The sequence below is a fragment of the Protopterus annectens genome, chromosome 4.part1 (genome assembly GCF_019279795.1).
Source record: "Protopterus annectens isolate FY-2018-M chromosome 4.part1, PAN1.0, whole genome shotgun sequence".
In the NCBI taxonomy this organism is placed as follows: Eukaryota; Metazoa; Chordata; order Ceratodontiformes; family Protopteridae; genus Protopterus; species Protopterus annectens.
The window spans coordinates 929,100,456-929,119,044 of record NC_056734.1 but is presented as its reverse complement, the minus strand read 5'-3'; the positions used below and the strand labels follow the sequence as shown (position 1 = coordinate 929,119,044).

General features: G+C 38.7%; 1 protein-coding gene across 4 annotated transcripts in view; it reads right to left on the bottom strand.

Annotated features, from left to right (window-relative positions):
• Positions 1-18,589, bottom strand: part of LOC122801123 (guanine nucleotide exchange factor DBS-like) — a 3,406,519-nt gene that overhangs the window by 556,844 nt on the left and 2,831,086 nt on the right. For all 4 annotated transcript variants that reach the window (XM_044070650.1, XM_044070651.1, XM_044070652.1 and 1 more), the window contains exon 23: positions 8,345-8,566. In XM_044070650.1, the coding sequence (XP_043926585.1) occupies positions 8,345-8,566 (222 nt within the window). The remainder of the gene's footprint in view (positions 1-8,344; positions 8,567-18,589) is intronic.

The window sequence follows — 18,589 nt, the reverse complement described above, 5'->3', positions numbered from 1 at the left end:
CCTGGCTCCAAGCCTGCTTTCCCATGGGGTGAACCAAGGTTTGGCCTTGTAGCATAAACTGTGCCCAATATCAGTCACTCACTGCAGGATAATGATATTGTTCTCCCTAGTGGCATTGTCAGCAGTCCACAATTTTTCATGCTGTTGTAATTAGTGGCATTGGGAGCAATGACGGATGACTAGCAGCTGGATGCTCACATCTGCCACCTGTAGATGACCATTACATAGCTCCAAGAGTTGCACCACTGTTTGGCTCTTCCTTTAACCCTTAAGTAGAACCAGTGGAGAGGCCTGTCTAGAGGTATAGCTAGCTATTGTGGCACCCAGTGCCAACTCACAATCTGGCACCCCCTTCAACTTTGAGGAGCAGAAAGGAAAAAGTCCCTTCCCCATTCTAGCATTCCTTATCGGCTAGCCATGGTCCTTAACTCCAAGTTGAGGAGAAAAAAAAAAACCTGTCAATTCATCATCTGGTGCCTGTTATTAATCTACACTACCCAACTCTGAGGAGAAAAATAAAAGCTTTTCTGTCTTTTAAACTGTAGCAGAATGTTTGCTATATTTGCAACAAGCATCTGGTACAGTTTGTTCCACACACAGAGAGCTAATCCTTGTGCCCTTCAGTTTTGACAGCAAATGTAATAATAGCTTTAATTTCTGAAAGTTGTCAATTTACTTAAGACAATCAGCATGTGCTAACTGTGACCCCTGTGAAGAAAATGAAAGCACTGTCATCTGTGTTAACATGTCTGGCAGGAGATCTGTGTATATTTTTAGATTAACTTGTATTGTATGCCAGCATGTCTAATTGTGAAAATATAAATATGTTTTTTAAAGTATTTGCCTGTTTATACAGAAAGTTTAAAGAATCTGTCAGTGTTTTGATACATTTCTAATTGTGCATGTTCATGAGGGTGATTCTAAAGTACTGTGGAAAATCAGCTGAACAGTAGGTGATGTAATTAGAATGTTCCTGGTTGCTGGGTGATTATATGAACAGCTGACTGACAGGAAAAAGAACTTTCTGGAACAGCTGACTGCTATTTTTAAAAGTAAGACAGTTGAGACTGTTAAGCTGTGCAGTTATAGTTTCTTAGGCTCATAGGTGCTTACTCGGCTAACGACCACAAGGGCCTTTTTAAGTCTAGCCATGCATCCCAAATCTCTGACAAGTTCTGATACCCTTGATAACTGTAAGCATGGGCCTGGGAGATGAACCATTTACAGATTACCTGTTTGCATTAGAGACATAGGTGCTAAACCAGGGATGTATTTCTGGTTTCCCATCCAATTGCCCAAGTTGCACTTGAATTGGGTTAGGGAGGAACTCTGCTTCACATGGATGGGGAGCCTGTTCCATAGATGGGGTGGTCTCTGGGATACATACTTATCTCTCCAGCAGGTCCTATTTATATCACAGGCAAGGTTTAAGTCTTTAGAAAGGGTAATTCTGGTACTGTTTTTTTTGTGGATATGCAGGAGGTCCATCAGAGTGGCATCTGACAATGCCCTGTATGCCAGGCATAGATCTCCCCTCAAAAACCTGTAGGAGACAGAATACAGGGATATGGCCTTGAGGCGGTCTGCATAGGACATATTACTTATACCCTGTATTCTTTTAGTGAGGAACCTCTGTAGACATTCCAGTTGTTGGATATGCCTGGTTATGTACATACCAAAGGGGCACTGTACTCAATGATAGGTCTGATGAATGCCAAATAAAGTGGAAAAATGACTTCCCTGGACTTAGATGCCATATCTTTGTTTATAAGTTGCGCAACATAGAATAATTTCCTCACCACTGCAGACACATGGTAATCAAAGGCTAGATTACTATATATGTGTGTCCTTAACTCCCTGACTACTGGGTCAACTCTAAGGGGTGTCTTGTTAATATCATAGTTACCAGGGATGGATGACTTCCCAAAGGATGCTGTTATGCATTTCTTGGCATTAAGTTTTAGTCCATGCCTGTGACACCAGTTGTTTGATTGTGCCAGCCCCTCCTGGAGAACATTTGTGTCAGTGTGAGATTCAATGACAGCTTCTAATTTGCAGTCATGTGCAAATTTAGTCAGCCATAGACACTGACATTGGCCTTGACCTCTGAGATGTAAATGCCAAAAAGGAGCAGTCCAAGGACTGATCTCTGAGGGACTCCACTTGTGACTGGCCTCTTTGTAGAGGTGGACTCCCCAGTTCTAACTTCCTGGGTCCTGTCTGTGAGCCAGTTGGCTATCCACCAATTGACATACGGGTTTGTACCTGACCTCTTCAGTTTGTCAACAATGCCTGAGTTGGGTATTGTGTCAAATGCCTTGGCCAGGTCAAGGTAGGCAGTGTGAATCATTTTGCCCTCATTCATTGCTTTGGTGACCTTCTCAAAGAATTCCTCCAGGTTGAGTAGGCATGATCTGCCCTTAATGAAACCAAACTGGGTTGGGTCCAGTGTCTGGAGGTTTACTATATCTGTACTGATCATCTCCATGATAATTCTTTCCATGCCTTTACATATAGGACTAGTGAGACTTATTGGTCTGTAGTTTCCAGGGTCTGTAGATGGCTCACCTTTGTGCATAGGGATGACTGTTGCCTTTCTCCATTCATAAGGCATGAAGCCTGTTTGGAGGCTACAGTTAAATAGTATTTCCAGAGGCCCTGATAAGTCATGTTTTATGCTATTTAGTAGGCATCCTGGGATATTGTCTGGGCCAATTGATGCAGTGTTCTTGGTCTTAGAGAGAGCATTAAGGACCTGTTCCCTAGTGATAGTAGAAGGAGTTATATTTGATGATATTTCCTGAGGGAAGGTTGATGGGGAGAGAGAAGTAAAGTTGGAGCTGAATTTATCAGCTAGGAGGTTTGCTATATCTTCTGGCAAAGTATAGGTGGCTCTACTTACAATGAGATATACTCACAATAGTGTATTGCATTTGAGGTTGCAAACATAGCTAAAGAATGCTTTGTGGTTGTCCTTGGCCTGGGAGGCCAAGCTTCCCTCAAACTTGGCTTTGGTAGAATTTATTTGTCCTTTGAGATATTTATTTAGTTTGATGGGAGTGCTTTTATCCTGCTGGGTGCTGCACCTCCTAATTTTTGTCATGATTTTCTTCCTTCTGCTATACATACAATTAATTTTGTGATTCCACCAGGATGGCTTGTTTTTTAAGTTACTTCTGTACATCTTCCTGTTGGGTACAGCTGCCTCTATGCAGCTATTAACATGCTTGTACAGGGTTTCTGTGAACAGTTCTGCATAGGCAGAAGTGTTCTCAGGGTTTATAAGGGCTTGAAATTTTGCCAGGTTCTCACTTAATAGCAGGAGATTAGCCTGAGAATAGTTCCTGAATATTCCTGATTGAGCTGGGGGTCCAGGTTTTATTTTTACTTCAACGAAGATCATTTTGTGGTCTGACCTTACCAGGGAAGGCATTACAGTAGGGAGTGTACAGCACTCTCCCATATTAGTGAGGACCATATCCAGTATGGTTCTTGGCTGGTGTATTGACTATCTGGTCCAGGGAGTTTGTGTTCACAAAATCCAGGAATCTATGTGCATGTACATTTGATGTTGTATAGGATTTCCAGTTAATAGTGGGGTAATTAAAGTTACCCATGAATATGGTAGTGGGTTGGATGGTTATTGTTTCCAATAAGTTTAAATAGATGGTATGGGTTTCCAGGGTCATAGAACGGGACCTATAGTTGCAAGGAAGTGGTATTGGATTTTACCTATGGTGATTTGAACATGGAGCAGCTCAAGTGCATTGTCTTGTTTGACCAGCCTTCAAGTATATTTATTTTGATGTAAATAGAGACACCTCCACCTTTCGTCCCTGCCTGTGAAGTAGCTGGTCTAATTGTGTGGAAGGCATTATACCCTTGCACTGCTGGTGTGCTCTCTGTGGCTTTAAACCATGTCTCAGAGACCACACAGACATCATCATTCTCTAGGGTACAGAGAGCTTCCAGGGTGTGGAGTTTTTTGTTTAGGATTCTAGCACTGAGCAGTAATGCCTTTAGATTTGCTTGGCTTTGATTTCCTATGTCAGAAGTACTTTCAGTTTGGTATTGCCTAAAAAGGCAGTATGGTGGCAGACAATGTTTTAGCTAATATTCAAAAGTCAAGAGGGGAGAGGTGCAGACCAGCCCTGGCAAAGCAGCATGGTCTGTTGACCATCTCCTTCCATGCTGACAAATATTGAACTTCCTTAGAATGACACCAGAAACTAAGCCAATTATTAAAGTCAATCATCTTTTGCTCATATTGTGGCATCATCCTTGGAGAAGGTAAAATGCTGCTCAGTGCTAGGCTCATACCAGCGTGAGACACATATTCCGACAGCTCTATGATGTCTCTCTTCAAATAGTCTAGGGAGGTATGTCTCAGGTCATTTACTCCCACATTGACTATGATTGAGTCATATTGGTAATTGTTGTCAAATGACCTGAGTCCATGCATAATGTGGCAGATCCTAGCACCTGATAAGCAACTGACTGTAACTTTCTCTTTACTCAGTCTGGTTAGAGGGACATCACTGTGTCTCACGATGGAGTCTCCAATGACTTGAATTTTGGATTGTGTCTTGACTTGCCTTATGGGCTTAGAGGTAGAAGCTCCATGAGATGTAGCTCTATGTGTTGATGTGGATGTTGTTTTGAAAGAGTGCATTTGGGGCTGCTGAGGGTATTTCATAGGTTCATAGGTAGGTACTAGGCTATCGGCCCAAGGGCCTAAGTAAGCCTAGCCAACAAAGTTCCCTGGCTTATGCCACCCACAAAAGTTATTTTCCTGTGCCCCTGTCAAGCATATCCACAGAAGTGATCCCCGGGGTGTATTTCCTATTTCCCATCCACTTATCAAGATTTTTCTTGAAGAGTGCTAATGAGGAACTTTGCTTGACATAGATGGGTAGCTTGTTCCAGAGTATGGGAAGTCTCTAGAACAGGAATCTATCCCTCCAACAAGTCCTGTTTATTGTGGTGACAAGGTTTAGGTCCCTACAGTGTGTAGCTCAGAGGGATTGGGATTTCTTTAGGTGTAGCATGTCCAACAGCTCTGGGTTTGACATAGCTTTATATGTTAAGCAGAGATCACCTCAGAGTAGGTGATATGCTACGGAGTAAAGCTGGAGTTTTTTGAGATGGTCAGTGTAGGGCATCTGTGTGTACTTTGTCTAGGAGGTCTTTGTGGTTTAGGAAGGTTATATGTAAGTGCCTCAGTACATGTGGGTCTATATGTCTGCTTTGAATTGTGTGTGATGGGTGGAGCATGTGCACTACTGACAACCTTATTGACATTAGGAGTACTTTTATGTGAGAGCTTTGCCTCCAGTGACATTGTGTAAATATATCTCTCACATACCGTATCAGTTTGTTTGAGAATTAACTGGTTGTCAGTAAACATGAGGCAATTTCTACATTGCCTCAGGATGACCATATCCACCAAGCCAGTAATGGAGACAGTAGGAAAGTTCATAACTATGGCAACAGACCCATTTTTATCGATTAGACTGTTGGAGTGAGAATATCAATCACTGTCAGGAGTATCTTTTTTGCAACTATGTGGACAGTGCTTGTCACTGCAAACTAGTTGTCCTGTGTGCAAGTAGATATTGGAGAAATTTCAATTGTGCTTTTACAGGAAAACTGTCACTCAAGGTGTCCGAGTCTGTACAGAGCACTGCCAAACACTTGAGGGGAAACTAATACATAGACCTTGAGAATTTAAGGCTGAAGTATTTAGGCAGATATTCTGAAGTTAGAAAGAAATCAAGCAGTACTTACTGAAAAATAAAGAATTAGCTTGTCAAGAATGATGAAAAGAGGGGAGCTGCATGAATGGCTACTGCCTGGCTACTACTAATGCTGGTCTTACCACAGCTTCACTCCATTGGGATACAATACTCCTTTGCTTCTTCTCTCACCAGAAGCAAAATGTTAGCACCAATCTCAGGAAGAAAAGCATGCCATAGCCTGTTTTGTGATCCACAGTCTTGTCCCAGATGATGCAAGGGTCTGTAGGCTTGTAGCCTTTTTCTGGTCGAACAGCAACCAGTCCAATCAGGCATGTTAAGCACAGACAATCATTCTCCAACCAGAAACAGCCCAGAATCAATGCACTCTGCTCCTACTCTCACCAGGATCAGAATATAAGCAGTTATTAGGCTTTCTGGTGATCAGCAGTCTCCAGGAAATCATGTTCCTGCACTCCTCTCACCAGGAGAAAGCAGAAGCACTAATCCCAAAATGACTATTGAGAGGCAGAGTGTGGGCGCTCCAATAATTGGTGGTCAAGTACTGAGCAGATTATGAAGAACAGCAGTTAGTGAAAAGTTGCAGTCAGTGATGCCCATGAAAGAGAACTCACCAAAAAACTGTAAGTCTGCCTTTGCCTTGCTGTTATGTGTTAGATTAGATCAGGGGCAGTATTCTCTAGTTAGATTAGGAAAGCTTAGTTATTAAGATAGAGTTTTTTTCTAGAACGATGGACTTCTATCCTACAGTTTAATTTTACATTTATGGTGAATGAACTCTGGTGCTTATTTAAAGTTATTGATTTACATTTTTGTAATCATTTTACTTATTATTAAATGTTTTTCATTACTTTACATTGTGGCTGGAAATCAGTGTGTTCTTTAGAGATTAAAGAGTGCTTATTTCTGTTTGATACTCCCCAGGTCACCTTGAAGGCCTGGTCACTTTTGGTCATAGTTATTTATTTTGCTATTTCATTTTCATAATTGGACACCCCTTTAGAAGGGCATGAAGACAGTCTGATTGGTGGCAGCATTGCCTTACTATTTTGGGGAAGGGGCATAGCTGGAAATCTGTGGCAAATTTTCCCAGAAGTGTTTTGACGCATGAGATTTAAATTGACTTTGAGTGTGAGTGTATCAGAGGTCTTAAAGTGGGACACGTTGTTCTGAAGTGTGTAATAAGGAGTTACATTAGGAGTGGACAGAAGTGTACAGTCCATTCCCAGATTATTGAGAGTGTTCCTGTTGTGCTCTTAGGGTAAACTTGTCAAATATTATTCCTGTTTAAATGACAGTCTCACACTGGAGTCAGTAGTGATGATTAAAGCTACTTAGTGACTGACCCAGGATAGTGAGGGACGTCACATTAATTGTTGGCAGTCCTGTGGGATATTAGTCAGATGTCACATTTTATTGGTGGCAGTCTGATGGAATACAGACATCACACCCACTAACAGTTTGCACCCAGGGTGGGTGCTCTCATTTCCCCCACTCTATCTTTCCTTCTGGGGAGTGTAGTCATGGTTCTGACTGACCTTTCCCTGGGTAAAGCCCAGATAGTGTGGAAACAGGAATAGTACACCCATCCTATCTGCCCATACTTGTGCTCCTCTTTCTTGTCCTTTGACCCCCATATTTCTTGTCCAGTCCTCTCCATCACCAATGTTCTCCGTTTTTCTGTATGTATATAATTGCAGTGCCAATCCCCCATGTGTCATGTCTTTATCCGTGTTTATGTTGGCATACTCATGCTTCCAACATTCTACCCTTTGCCATAGCCTCCCTTGCCCTTAAATCCTTACTCTACTTTCCTTCTCTAAAGACAAATGAAGGTGCCTGTTCCTCAAAAAACAGTGTATCTTCCCTCTCATCACTCGCAGTCTTACTTCACCCATTTTCTTGTGTATGTTTCTCTACATGTTCTACCACTATTCATTCTTTGTTATACAGTAATTTTACTCCATTTAAAGTAACAGAAATAGGTATAAACACTGCTAGAGGCCATTTCCTGTACCTTCAATCTTTTTTCACAGTGTCACAATGTAGTGATTGTATACTCACTTAAGTGCATACCTGTTTCACATCATTCCTGTCTGCTACTTTAAAAAATGAATCACTCTTTCAAACTTGCCATTTCTGTGAGTGGTTTCCTAAATCAGTATATCATCTTAGATTGCGAAATTCAAGCTAATTAACTGATAATTTCCTTTGGACTGAATCACACTACGAGGCATACAAGCAGTGCTAGCCTCAGTGCACTTTTGGTAGGCATGTTTCTAAATCTCAGGGAACTTGTGCAAATCCAGGAAACAGAAGCTAACCACTGATAACACAGACAGGAAGGATTGTAAGTTAATGTAAGATGCTGCATTATGCTGAAGAGTTGATGTTATACTTACAGACTCAAATTATATGCTTCAAAACTTATAATGAAGATTGGTTACTTTAATTAAAACAAAGATATCTATAAAACATTTAAACAATGGAACCAGTTCTTATTCATAATATTAGGTGTAATAATGACGGGTACTTCTACAGCAAAGATCAGTTTTGGGAAATTAAGATTTCTGAAATATTTGCATTACCTTTAATGAATGCTTGAAACTGTAAGAAGGTGTTTTCTCATGGCCATCACTAGTTTCTTCCCGCTTCTTGCAGAAAAGTAGCATCTTTGGATACAAAAAGAGGTGTCGTTGCATTGGCTTGAATCGAGCCAGGTCCTTTACTTTGTTGTGACCTTTTTTGTGATCTGTCCAGACGTTGAAAGATCCTTGCATCAGTAGCTTGCCAAGATCATTTAAGTCTCCCTTTATGAAAGAAATTCAAATATAATTTACTGTATGTGAGGCAGGCAGACAAATATCAGCAAAAGATAAGAAATCTGCCACACTTAACACTATTCTATTGCATTTTAGGCAAAGTAGCTATAAACTTGAAAATTATTTTGCTTTAGGTTTTGTATTCTTTACTTTCTGACATTTGGTATCAAGAAGTGAAGTTATAAGATGCAAATAACTGGACCCTGTATACCCAGATGCAAAGACTGTAACGCTACAGTCTGATAATGCAACATGTATGTATTGTCATTTATAGACTATATCAACTCAGCACCTTGGGCCAGGTGTCAAAATACACTTCCATGTCATGACTGCTCAGAACCCTTAGAAATAGCTATAAGTCTCTCATAAGGGAAAGAAAGACAAACTAGTCAGACATCCATCAAATGCAAACATTTTCTAGAAGGATATTATGCATTACTTAGAAATAGGTTGTCAGCTACTACTTAACATTAGTAATGACACTTTCTCAGCTGCCATTCAAAAATCTCCCTTGGTAGCATAACTCAGATCTTCAGTGTTTACTTGTCTGCTATTGGCACATGCTCACTTAGCTTCTCCTTCCTCTTACCAAGCATAGGATCATACAATCCATGTTTCCCAATGCACAAAGAACATGGATGATATGCTCCATGTACGCTTGCATCAGTCAATGCCACAATAATAATAATAATAATAATAAAAACTGACAAAAAAGCAAAAATAGTTCCCACACTGAGTGGATTACCTGCCGTGATCATTCACATGATAGATGCATAGATTATTTATGACACAGAGATACTGATATAATATCTTTGTAAGGTAAGTTGCGCAGTCTGTAGAAAAACAGTATTACCATTTCATTTGTACACTGTGGTCCAGTGAATGGAGCTGAACATTCCAGAATTATCACTTTAATAAAACATTGGGACAAAGTTTTGAAAATGTAATCTGCCTTTAGCTAAACCTTTACTCCCATCTGTACACCATTCCAAATAATGCCAAATATGAATTCAGTTCAAGACAAAAGACAGTCTTGATAAAGAAAAGTATACTGGGCCTGTTTCTTGATTTACCAAAGGCCTTTGACCTCTTAATCGATCTCTTTCCTCTTGTTCAGGCCTCAGTCTCCTTTCATAAGTTAGATGCAGTGTAATTATAGTGTGTCAGTACAGGACATATAATGAAATGAAGAAATTAAATGATAATTAAAGCAATTTGATGACTAAGGCAGACAGGTAGTTAATACACATTTAGAAAATGTAAAAACCTGACAAAGCAACATTAGCAAAACAAAGCAGCAGGCTAGATGTACTGCAGCTATACTATTACCACAATAAAAAAGTGAAACCAAGTATGCAGTGTAATGGGGAATATTTATACGAATACCTAATACTGGGAGTCTTTGAATGCACAAGTTTAATACTTACAACTGCCATAGTTAGCCTTTTGAAATGCATGATGCCTACAGATGGGCGGCCAGAAATGAACATACTGAAGTTATACCCTTGAATCTTTTGCTGTGGGAGCTTACTGTGCATGTAAAAATTAAAGAAAAAGTGTTTGGTGTAAAAAGATTTATTTTATAGAGATAAAGCAAAAAGGAGGGTGGAGAATGAAATGAAGTAAACCGGATAGGAAGGAAAGGATGTGTGATCAGGTTATGTCAGTAAGGGTGTAATAGTGGCACTTTGAGTGTTTGTTAAGGGTGTTAAGAAGCTGGTTTCTGCATTGTTTGTAATCATACTAGGTCTTCAAGCAGGTTGTCATATCTTTTAGGTCCTAATACTGGTCTCTTTAGTGCAGTTTATTTTGTGTGATTCTTTGAATGAAGACACTGTTATTATGTGATAGCTGAATCTAGCAGATAAATGAGATAATGATTTTAGTATGAGAATCCTGAATAACAACAAGAATAAAGGCAATCTGCTTGTCATATCTTTATTTATGTATGCATATATTTACATATTATTTATTTTTATTTATGTTACATATTTTTCTATACTTAATAGTCCGTAACAAACCAGTTTTGATACAGTACTGTGGAGTGGTGTTTCTAATGGACTAAGGTCATAAATCAACCTATTTTGTTAGATGTCTTCCACAGGACAGATTTTTTTCCAGAGACCTAAGAAACGATTGCCAGCACTTAGTGGTTAAACAGAAATATATTAAATATTTATTTTAAAATGCATCAGTTTATTAACTTAGATGTTAGAGACCTTTTACCATAGGAAATCTGTATATAATTGTATGCAAAAGTAAGCCAGTATTTAACATTATATAATTTACAAAATATTATATTTTATTCAGTCAACTTAAATACAAATATGTAAATAATTGCTGTAAAATAGATATTTTAAACTTTATTAGATTTTTTTCTGATATATAAGTAGAAAAATAATAGAAAAGAGAGGATGCCTTAAAGAAGTTATCCTACTATAATAAGCTAATTAGTTATATTCTTGCAATGTATTTTGTTGTTTTTCTCAAAAGTAAGTTTTATGGTTTCAGTTGGTAAAATGATACTAAGCATAAACTGATGGTGGAAATGCTTTTAGTACTAAAAGATACTTTGAAATGGTTTAAATAACCATAATCATGAGCTCATAAGAGTGTGAATATCCATCCATGATCAGTTCACGCAAAGTGACTGCAAACTTTGGTGTGTGTGTGTGTGTGTGTGTGTGTGTGTGTGTGTGTGTGTGTGTGTGTGTGTGTGTGTGTGTTTGGGGGGGGGTGAAGTACAATATCATATGATACCTAAGGTATGTTTATTTCTTATCTTATTTTCTATCAATATTACATATTAAATGGCTTTTTAACTTAAAAAATATAAAGAAATAATACTGAGTCTGCAATGAAGGTACAAAAAGTCTTGAAAATGGTAGACTCCCCAGATGGTGGACCAGAAATTTAATTAAATTATGGGCCGAATTCCTGAAAGTACCATGATGTGTACATCTCCAAGTACACTTTCTGGTACCTTTCCTAAATTCAGCAACTGCCATTACATGGTGCTACACAGTCTTCTAACACAAATATGTGCAGCACCACGAAGGACAGGCTCCGTGGCCATGCCGAATGCTAATGATTCCAGGGGGAGCAGTATATGCTAATTAGCTATATGATCTCCCCCGCCCCAGAACAGCCTCCAGGAAGGCAGCTACACAGTCAAGTTATTCAAGAAATTCCTTTTCCATGTAGAGAATTGTGCAGCCACTGCACCACCTTGTAGTAGTGAACACAACCAAAAGTCTGTGTTCAACGCCCATCACATCACAAATGTGGTGGAGTAACCATTAGACAACATGGATTACTCTTTAAATTGCCATAATGCTACCAACATTATGACAGAGATCAGGTGTAGGGGGATGCACTAGATACTGGGGAGCAATCTTTTAAGTGTCATAATGGCACCAATGTTACTGTGAGGATCAAGGTGAGGGAATCACTGGATACAGTGATAAAAACTGAAGTATGTAATAGTACATGTGATGTCCCCACACTGGGCCAGAAATCAAGGAGCCTGAATCCTCACCACATGCACTAGATAGGGGCGTGCACTTGGAATATAAATGGATATACTCCGTATTTCCAGATGCAGCTCTATGTGCCAAGTACAATTTCCCTTAAGAGAAAACAGGACATACACTCAGCCCAGGGTCTGGATTTCTCTATTTGACTCCCTCCAGGTCCTCAGTAAGACTCTCCACTGGTAAAGCTGCAGGGTTAGGTCCTCAGCTGAGTATCCAAGCCAAGTAATCCAGCACCCTCTCTGTGAAACCAGTGCTTTGTGTCCCTGTTCCAAGTAGCCAACACACACACACTTTGAGAATTGATTTCTTGCACACACACACACACACACACACACACACACACACACACACACACACACACACACACACACACACCTGTGAAAGGCTAGCACCGATTTACCTGCTGTGGCTCTTCTGCCCAGAGTATAAGTCATCACTGCTGCCAGACACTCCACAATTAGCTACTCTAAGGCCCTTAACAAAGGGTGTACAATTATACTAATACAAATGGTAGTAGTTGACCAAGACAGCTAGGCCCTCAGCAGTGGTCCACGCAGTGTCACCAAGTAAATATAAGCACTCTCAAAGGTTAAGTACTTTCTAAAAGGACCAGCCACAATAAATGTTTTAAATATATTTAATAATAAATAATAAAAGAGCATGAAAATACTGAATATATATTTACAGTAAACCACAGAGTTTAAATCACAGGAAATATTGAAAATAACATCAATGTATAGACTCAGACAAATAAAGAAAACCAATATCTAAACTAAGCTTCACTATATTTTCCTTACTGAATCTAGGAGAATTACTATTCCCTACTTACTTAATAGAGCAAGGCAGACGATGTGGTGAATGGTCCTTCTTTTTGTCAGGCCCAAGACAGAATACTCAATACTCAGGGCTTACTTCCTGTAAAATATAATTTCCAAGATGGCTTGCAGAATGACCTAATCTTGTCACATGACTCTAGGATCTCATAGTATTCCCTTTTAAATTTTGAGTCAGGACTTTAGCAGACTGCTACAATATACATTTACAGCTTTTTATGACAGTGCCTAGGAGCTTCCCCTCTTTTTACTGAGCTAATGAAGAAAGGTTTCTTCCAGAAAGGCTGTATCAATTTCTGTTCAGAGCTGTGAGATAAGCACTCCCATAGCCGACCATGTTGTCCAATCAACAGCACTTTTTTAAAGTAAGAAGCAAGATAGCTGTTTAACCTCTTCTCTGTCCAGCAGGACCCATTGGTGATACATTTTTACACTAGCAGCTTTACAAACACATTTTGATTTTCAAATGCCATACAGATCTAATACATTTGTAACATAAGCATCTGTACAAATCAGTTTGATATTCAAATGCTATACAGTTCTAATACATTTGTAAAATAAGCATTTGTGCAAATCAGTTTGATATTCAAATGCCATGCAGTTCTAATACATCTGTAACACAAGCATCTTGTATAACTCAGTTTGATATTCAAAGGACATATCATTCTTTACAGAACAACAGCTGGCTATGCCTGCTCTAGCCCATATCATTGTACATACATGCCATAATGGTACCAAAATTACTAAGGGGATCCATGGTTTGGGGAACCACTGGATACCAGGGATCATTCTTTAAAGTGCCATTAGCAGCACAAAAGGTAGCATGGGGATCAGAGGGTGGAGGATACAATAGACCACCAGGGATGATGTTTTCAAATGCTGTAATGGCAGCAACAGCAGTACAGGGAATAGAGGATGGGGAAAAACTAGACCACCATGGCCTAATAGATATGTGCCATATTACAGGGTGGGGGTCATCACTGGAGTGGAGACGGGGTACAGACAGGTACAAGGAATGTTCTATGTGTGTACTTGTATGGGTGTGTGTATTTTTGTACGTGTGTGTGTGTGTGTGTGTGTGTGTGTGTGTGTGTGTGTGTGTGTGTGTGTGTGAAAGAGTGATGGGAGAATGCCACTGCTTACATCAGTTTACTACCGCAACATGCAGATTAGGAATAATATGCACATTGGGGTAGTGACTGTGATTCAAGAAACATACACATTAGCCAATAAATGAGGTTATATCACATTGCTGCTATCATGGTTCTACATTACAGCTGGGCAGGTCTTGGAAGAAGTGCATTTCTAGCCTGAGCCGTACACTTTAATGAATCACCCAGGTATATAAGATTAAGAAGAGGTCCTTTGAGCTTTTTAGAAAATGCCATACAAACAGTAATGAAGCCAAACTAAAAACATAACTAAGGATTTCCAATTTAAAACAATAAAAATAAATGTATGCAATCAGGTTAGCAAAGGGCAACAAAAATGAGTTTTATGGTTACATAAATTTCTATTGTATGGTTATAACTGGAGCATTTAATAAGTTATGTTCCAGTACTTAATTGGGTTTGAATACATCATGTTCCCTTTCATACTTAGCCTCTACTCATGGACTCTCACTGTTCAGTTGTGTGTAGACTCTATGAGAACTTCATTGAATAACATTAAAAGCACCAAAACTAGGGCCCCTAACCATATACTTGCAGTTATAACAAATGTTAAATTGGAATACTGTATTTTTATTGTACATGCACAGTTCCTTCAAAAATACCAATTTATAAAGAATTATAGACAAGTTAGAAAGACTTCCATTATGAGGAAATGCTTTGAAAGATGTTTGCATGACCTCATTGACAAGAATTTGTCTCTACTGACATTCATCAACATGGTTTCATTCATGAGAAGTCAACTTTTACAAACGTCATAGAATTTTATGATCAGATTAGTAATGCTACTGACCTCAGTATGGCATGTGGCAGAGAATTTCTTGATTTAGCTAAATCTTTTGATTGTTTACCATATTCTATGATTCATAGAATGACAATTTAGTGTAGCTATAATCCTTATATATTAAACTGGGTAATAAACTGTCTCACAGAATGAAGACAGTCTGTCACTATCCAAGATTTTTTCCTTTGGTCATCTAAAGGTCATTGTATAATTCAGAGTACAATCCTTGGTCCTTTAATATTCAATATTGTCTTTTCTACTTTCCTCTTGCATTATTCCTGCTGGATTAAATACACAGCTGTTTGCAAGACTGAATTTTCCATCATAAGTTGAAAAGTCTTTCATAACATTCATCATTATTCATCTAAAATTTCCAGCTGGGCATCATAAAATAGCATATATTTTAGTGCAGCAAAAATGCAAAATAATATACTTTGGAAGGCCAAAAATCAAGGAGCCTTTAATGTTATGAGACTTAGTCCTGGGTAAATAGTAAAAAGGACAATGTAGATCTGTGAACTAATATCAAGCAATTTATCCTTATCAAATCATATTTTGTTCATAGTAAACAGAACCATGAGTGCAATGTATTACATGCTTCAAAACTTACCAAGGGACATGAGATGTATGGCCAGCTTATAAAAGACATACATACGGCCAATTTTCAAGTATAATAACACTTTCTGTATTTATTCAACAAGACATCTGAATAGACTTTAGAAGATCCAAAGGAAATTTATGACAATAAATATCCACTCTGACTTAGATGAAAAGATGCCACTTCTTACTACTGTACACTCTGCATTATTGTTATTTCATTGTTAAATTAACATTAGCTTTCAGACCTTCCTACTGTGAAAAATTAAGGTTGGCTATAAACCTGGAGATTTATAATAGTAATAAAACGCACATGCATAATAATAAACAACTTTGTATTAATAATGTTAAAACCACATTAAAGAGCAATTACTTTTCTCACTACTTACCAATTATTTGGAAGAGGATCCCACTAGACATAAGAAACTCATTTTCTATTTTTTTCTTTAAAAACAACAATAACAACTAGATGGTCTCTACTGTTTATGCACTGAATCAAAATATATAAGCTTATGTTTTTACAAATCATTTCACAAATTGTAATTAAGGTTAATTAAGAAACATATTAAGGTGCTGTTAACAACAGTGAATGTATATGAAAACACATTGTCCTTTTTACTACAGATTTGTGGTAATAGTTGCAGTAAGGAGAGGTAGATAGATAGATAGACAGATGTTTCTGAACTTACTGGATGTATACAATAGTCTTGAGCTGTAGTGAAAATACTGAATGTATGGTTTGGGATACCCACCTACATGTAAATATTAATAATTTGGTAATCATCTAGGATATTTATTTTTTACTATAAAATCCTGACATAATTTATTAGATAAGGTAACGTATGTACTTTTTATTTATTTAACATTTGTTTACTGGGAAAGTCTGACTTGGAACAAAGTCAATTTTCAACCAAGGCCCTGGGAGAAATGCTCCTGACACATGTTTTTGTAATGTGGGAGGGAACCCACATGAATACAAGGAAGACATGCAGACTCTGCACAGAAGGCACCCCAGCCAAGAATTGAACCAGAAAACCTCTTGCTGTGAGGTGACAATGCTACCACTGTACCACTGCACCATCTTGCTATCAAGTAACAGCTTACTTGTAATTCTTGAGAGTAAAGTAACCTTCCATCAATACACAGATGTTTTTCTGTGGCACATCTTATGCTAGAGCAATACTTGTTTCAGATTTATTGATACACACAAGGCAGCATGGATCGCTTAATGCATTCTTTAGTCTTTGAGTATTGGAGTACATGTTCAGTGAATACATTAGGATCACACTGGGGTTTCTGCCATGAACGAATACAGGCTAAATATCAGTACTGAGTGGAACTGTTTGTGTCAAGTTTAGCTGAATAAATAAAAGCTATTGGTTAAGCTCTAGCAAATATACACACTACAGAGTGACGTCCAGTGATGATTCCTGCCATGGTGATGTGCGGCAAAGGTAGAAAGTTTCCAAAGTAGTTGGTATACCATTCCTGGGATTCATAAAGGCTTACCACAGTGAAGATGCCATATCTTGGAAGGGTTTCACATCATAAAAAAGTTTTTTTATGCAGAGACTGCTGGACCATAGAGGTTTTCTCCTTGCAAGGGCAGTAGCATTTAAAGATGTCTCACAGGTAAAGCCTAATCCTAATGTGTCAATTCAGGGCAGTGGCTGATACGAATGATGTGCTCTTCCACAGAAATGACTGCAGATTGTGAGTAACTTGGCAAAGCAATTCAGAAAATCATTCTAACCAATTGAAGTCATCCTGAGGAAGAAAAAGTAAATGCCATCTTTTAATGTTGTTCAAACATTCACTCTTATGGGACTAGTATTGATATACAAGTATAGCAGAGTCATGGTACTGTGCTCATATTTGTAGGTTCTTGAATGTCGCTGAGTTGATGTGTGTGTGTGTGTGTGTGTGTGTGTGTGTGTGTGTGTGTGTGTGTGTGTGTGTGTATGTGTGCACATGTGCATGCTCCACATATGTGTGAGTGTATGTGTGCATATGAGTCTGTCTGGGTGGTCAGTCTATGGGACAACTTAGATGTTTGGCTTTAACAACTGACTAAGTAGCTGGTGTCATTCCAAGGGGACTAAGTATATGTTGGCCTGGGCTGAGTTGTGTTCCGGGGATGACTTACACCTCTCATATCAGGCTTCTGCATACTGACTAAAGCCTTTGCTGCCCCATAGTGCCTTTTTTAAGCAGAAGTCCTCTACTCAGCTTTCCTACATAGCAAACTCAAACTCAAATTCAGATAACATCATGGTGGCACAACTCAATGTTAGGAGTCTAAATAAAAAAGCCTTTGTGAATGTTGAGCCCATTCACATTTGAGTAGTTACTGAGATATGTTTTCATTGAAATGGCAGCACTCTATACCAGGGTTTAGTACCTACTACGACTTCATGCCCTTGAGTAATTGCAAGTGAGTACCTGTACTTGATACAAACATCATTGCCTAATATCAAGTTACTCTTGAAGCTAACATGGAGCTCCTGACATGCCAAATCACCATTAACAAATCCAGTTATTATTTCATTGCTAGCTACAGATTCCCAAGGATCATGGAGTGGAAATTACCTTAACATAATTGAAGAGTTAAATATCAAGCCAAATACCTTCTTTCTTGGGGACTTAATTACCCAAATGTTAAATGGCACAGTTGCACTTTTAAAAGTGGACAGGTTCACTATTTCCTAGACTTTATTAATATCATTGTACTGGAACAAATTGTAAAACTACCTACTAGATGCATTACCATCCTTAATCTGGTGGTTACCAACTTATCATCTACCTGTACCACACCTCACATCTCTTCATCCCTCATTAAATCAGACTACAAGTCAGTCATCTTCTCTGTTGGTCCTAATGGTACCACCCTGCCACTAAATGACATAATCTGTAGTCACTATACCAGGGCAAACCGACTTCAGCTTGTATAGCATCAGTGCAAAGTCCCCAGCAATCCCTTGCAAATGGACACAACTGCTGCATTCATCCCTGACTTTTACCAGCATCTAAGCAGCTTTACAAAAAGTCAGTACACATCTGCAAAATATAATGGTAAATCTAGAAATAACCCT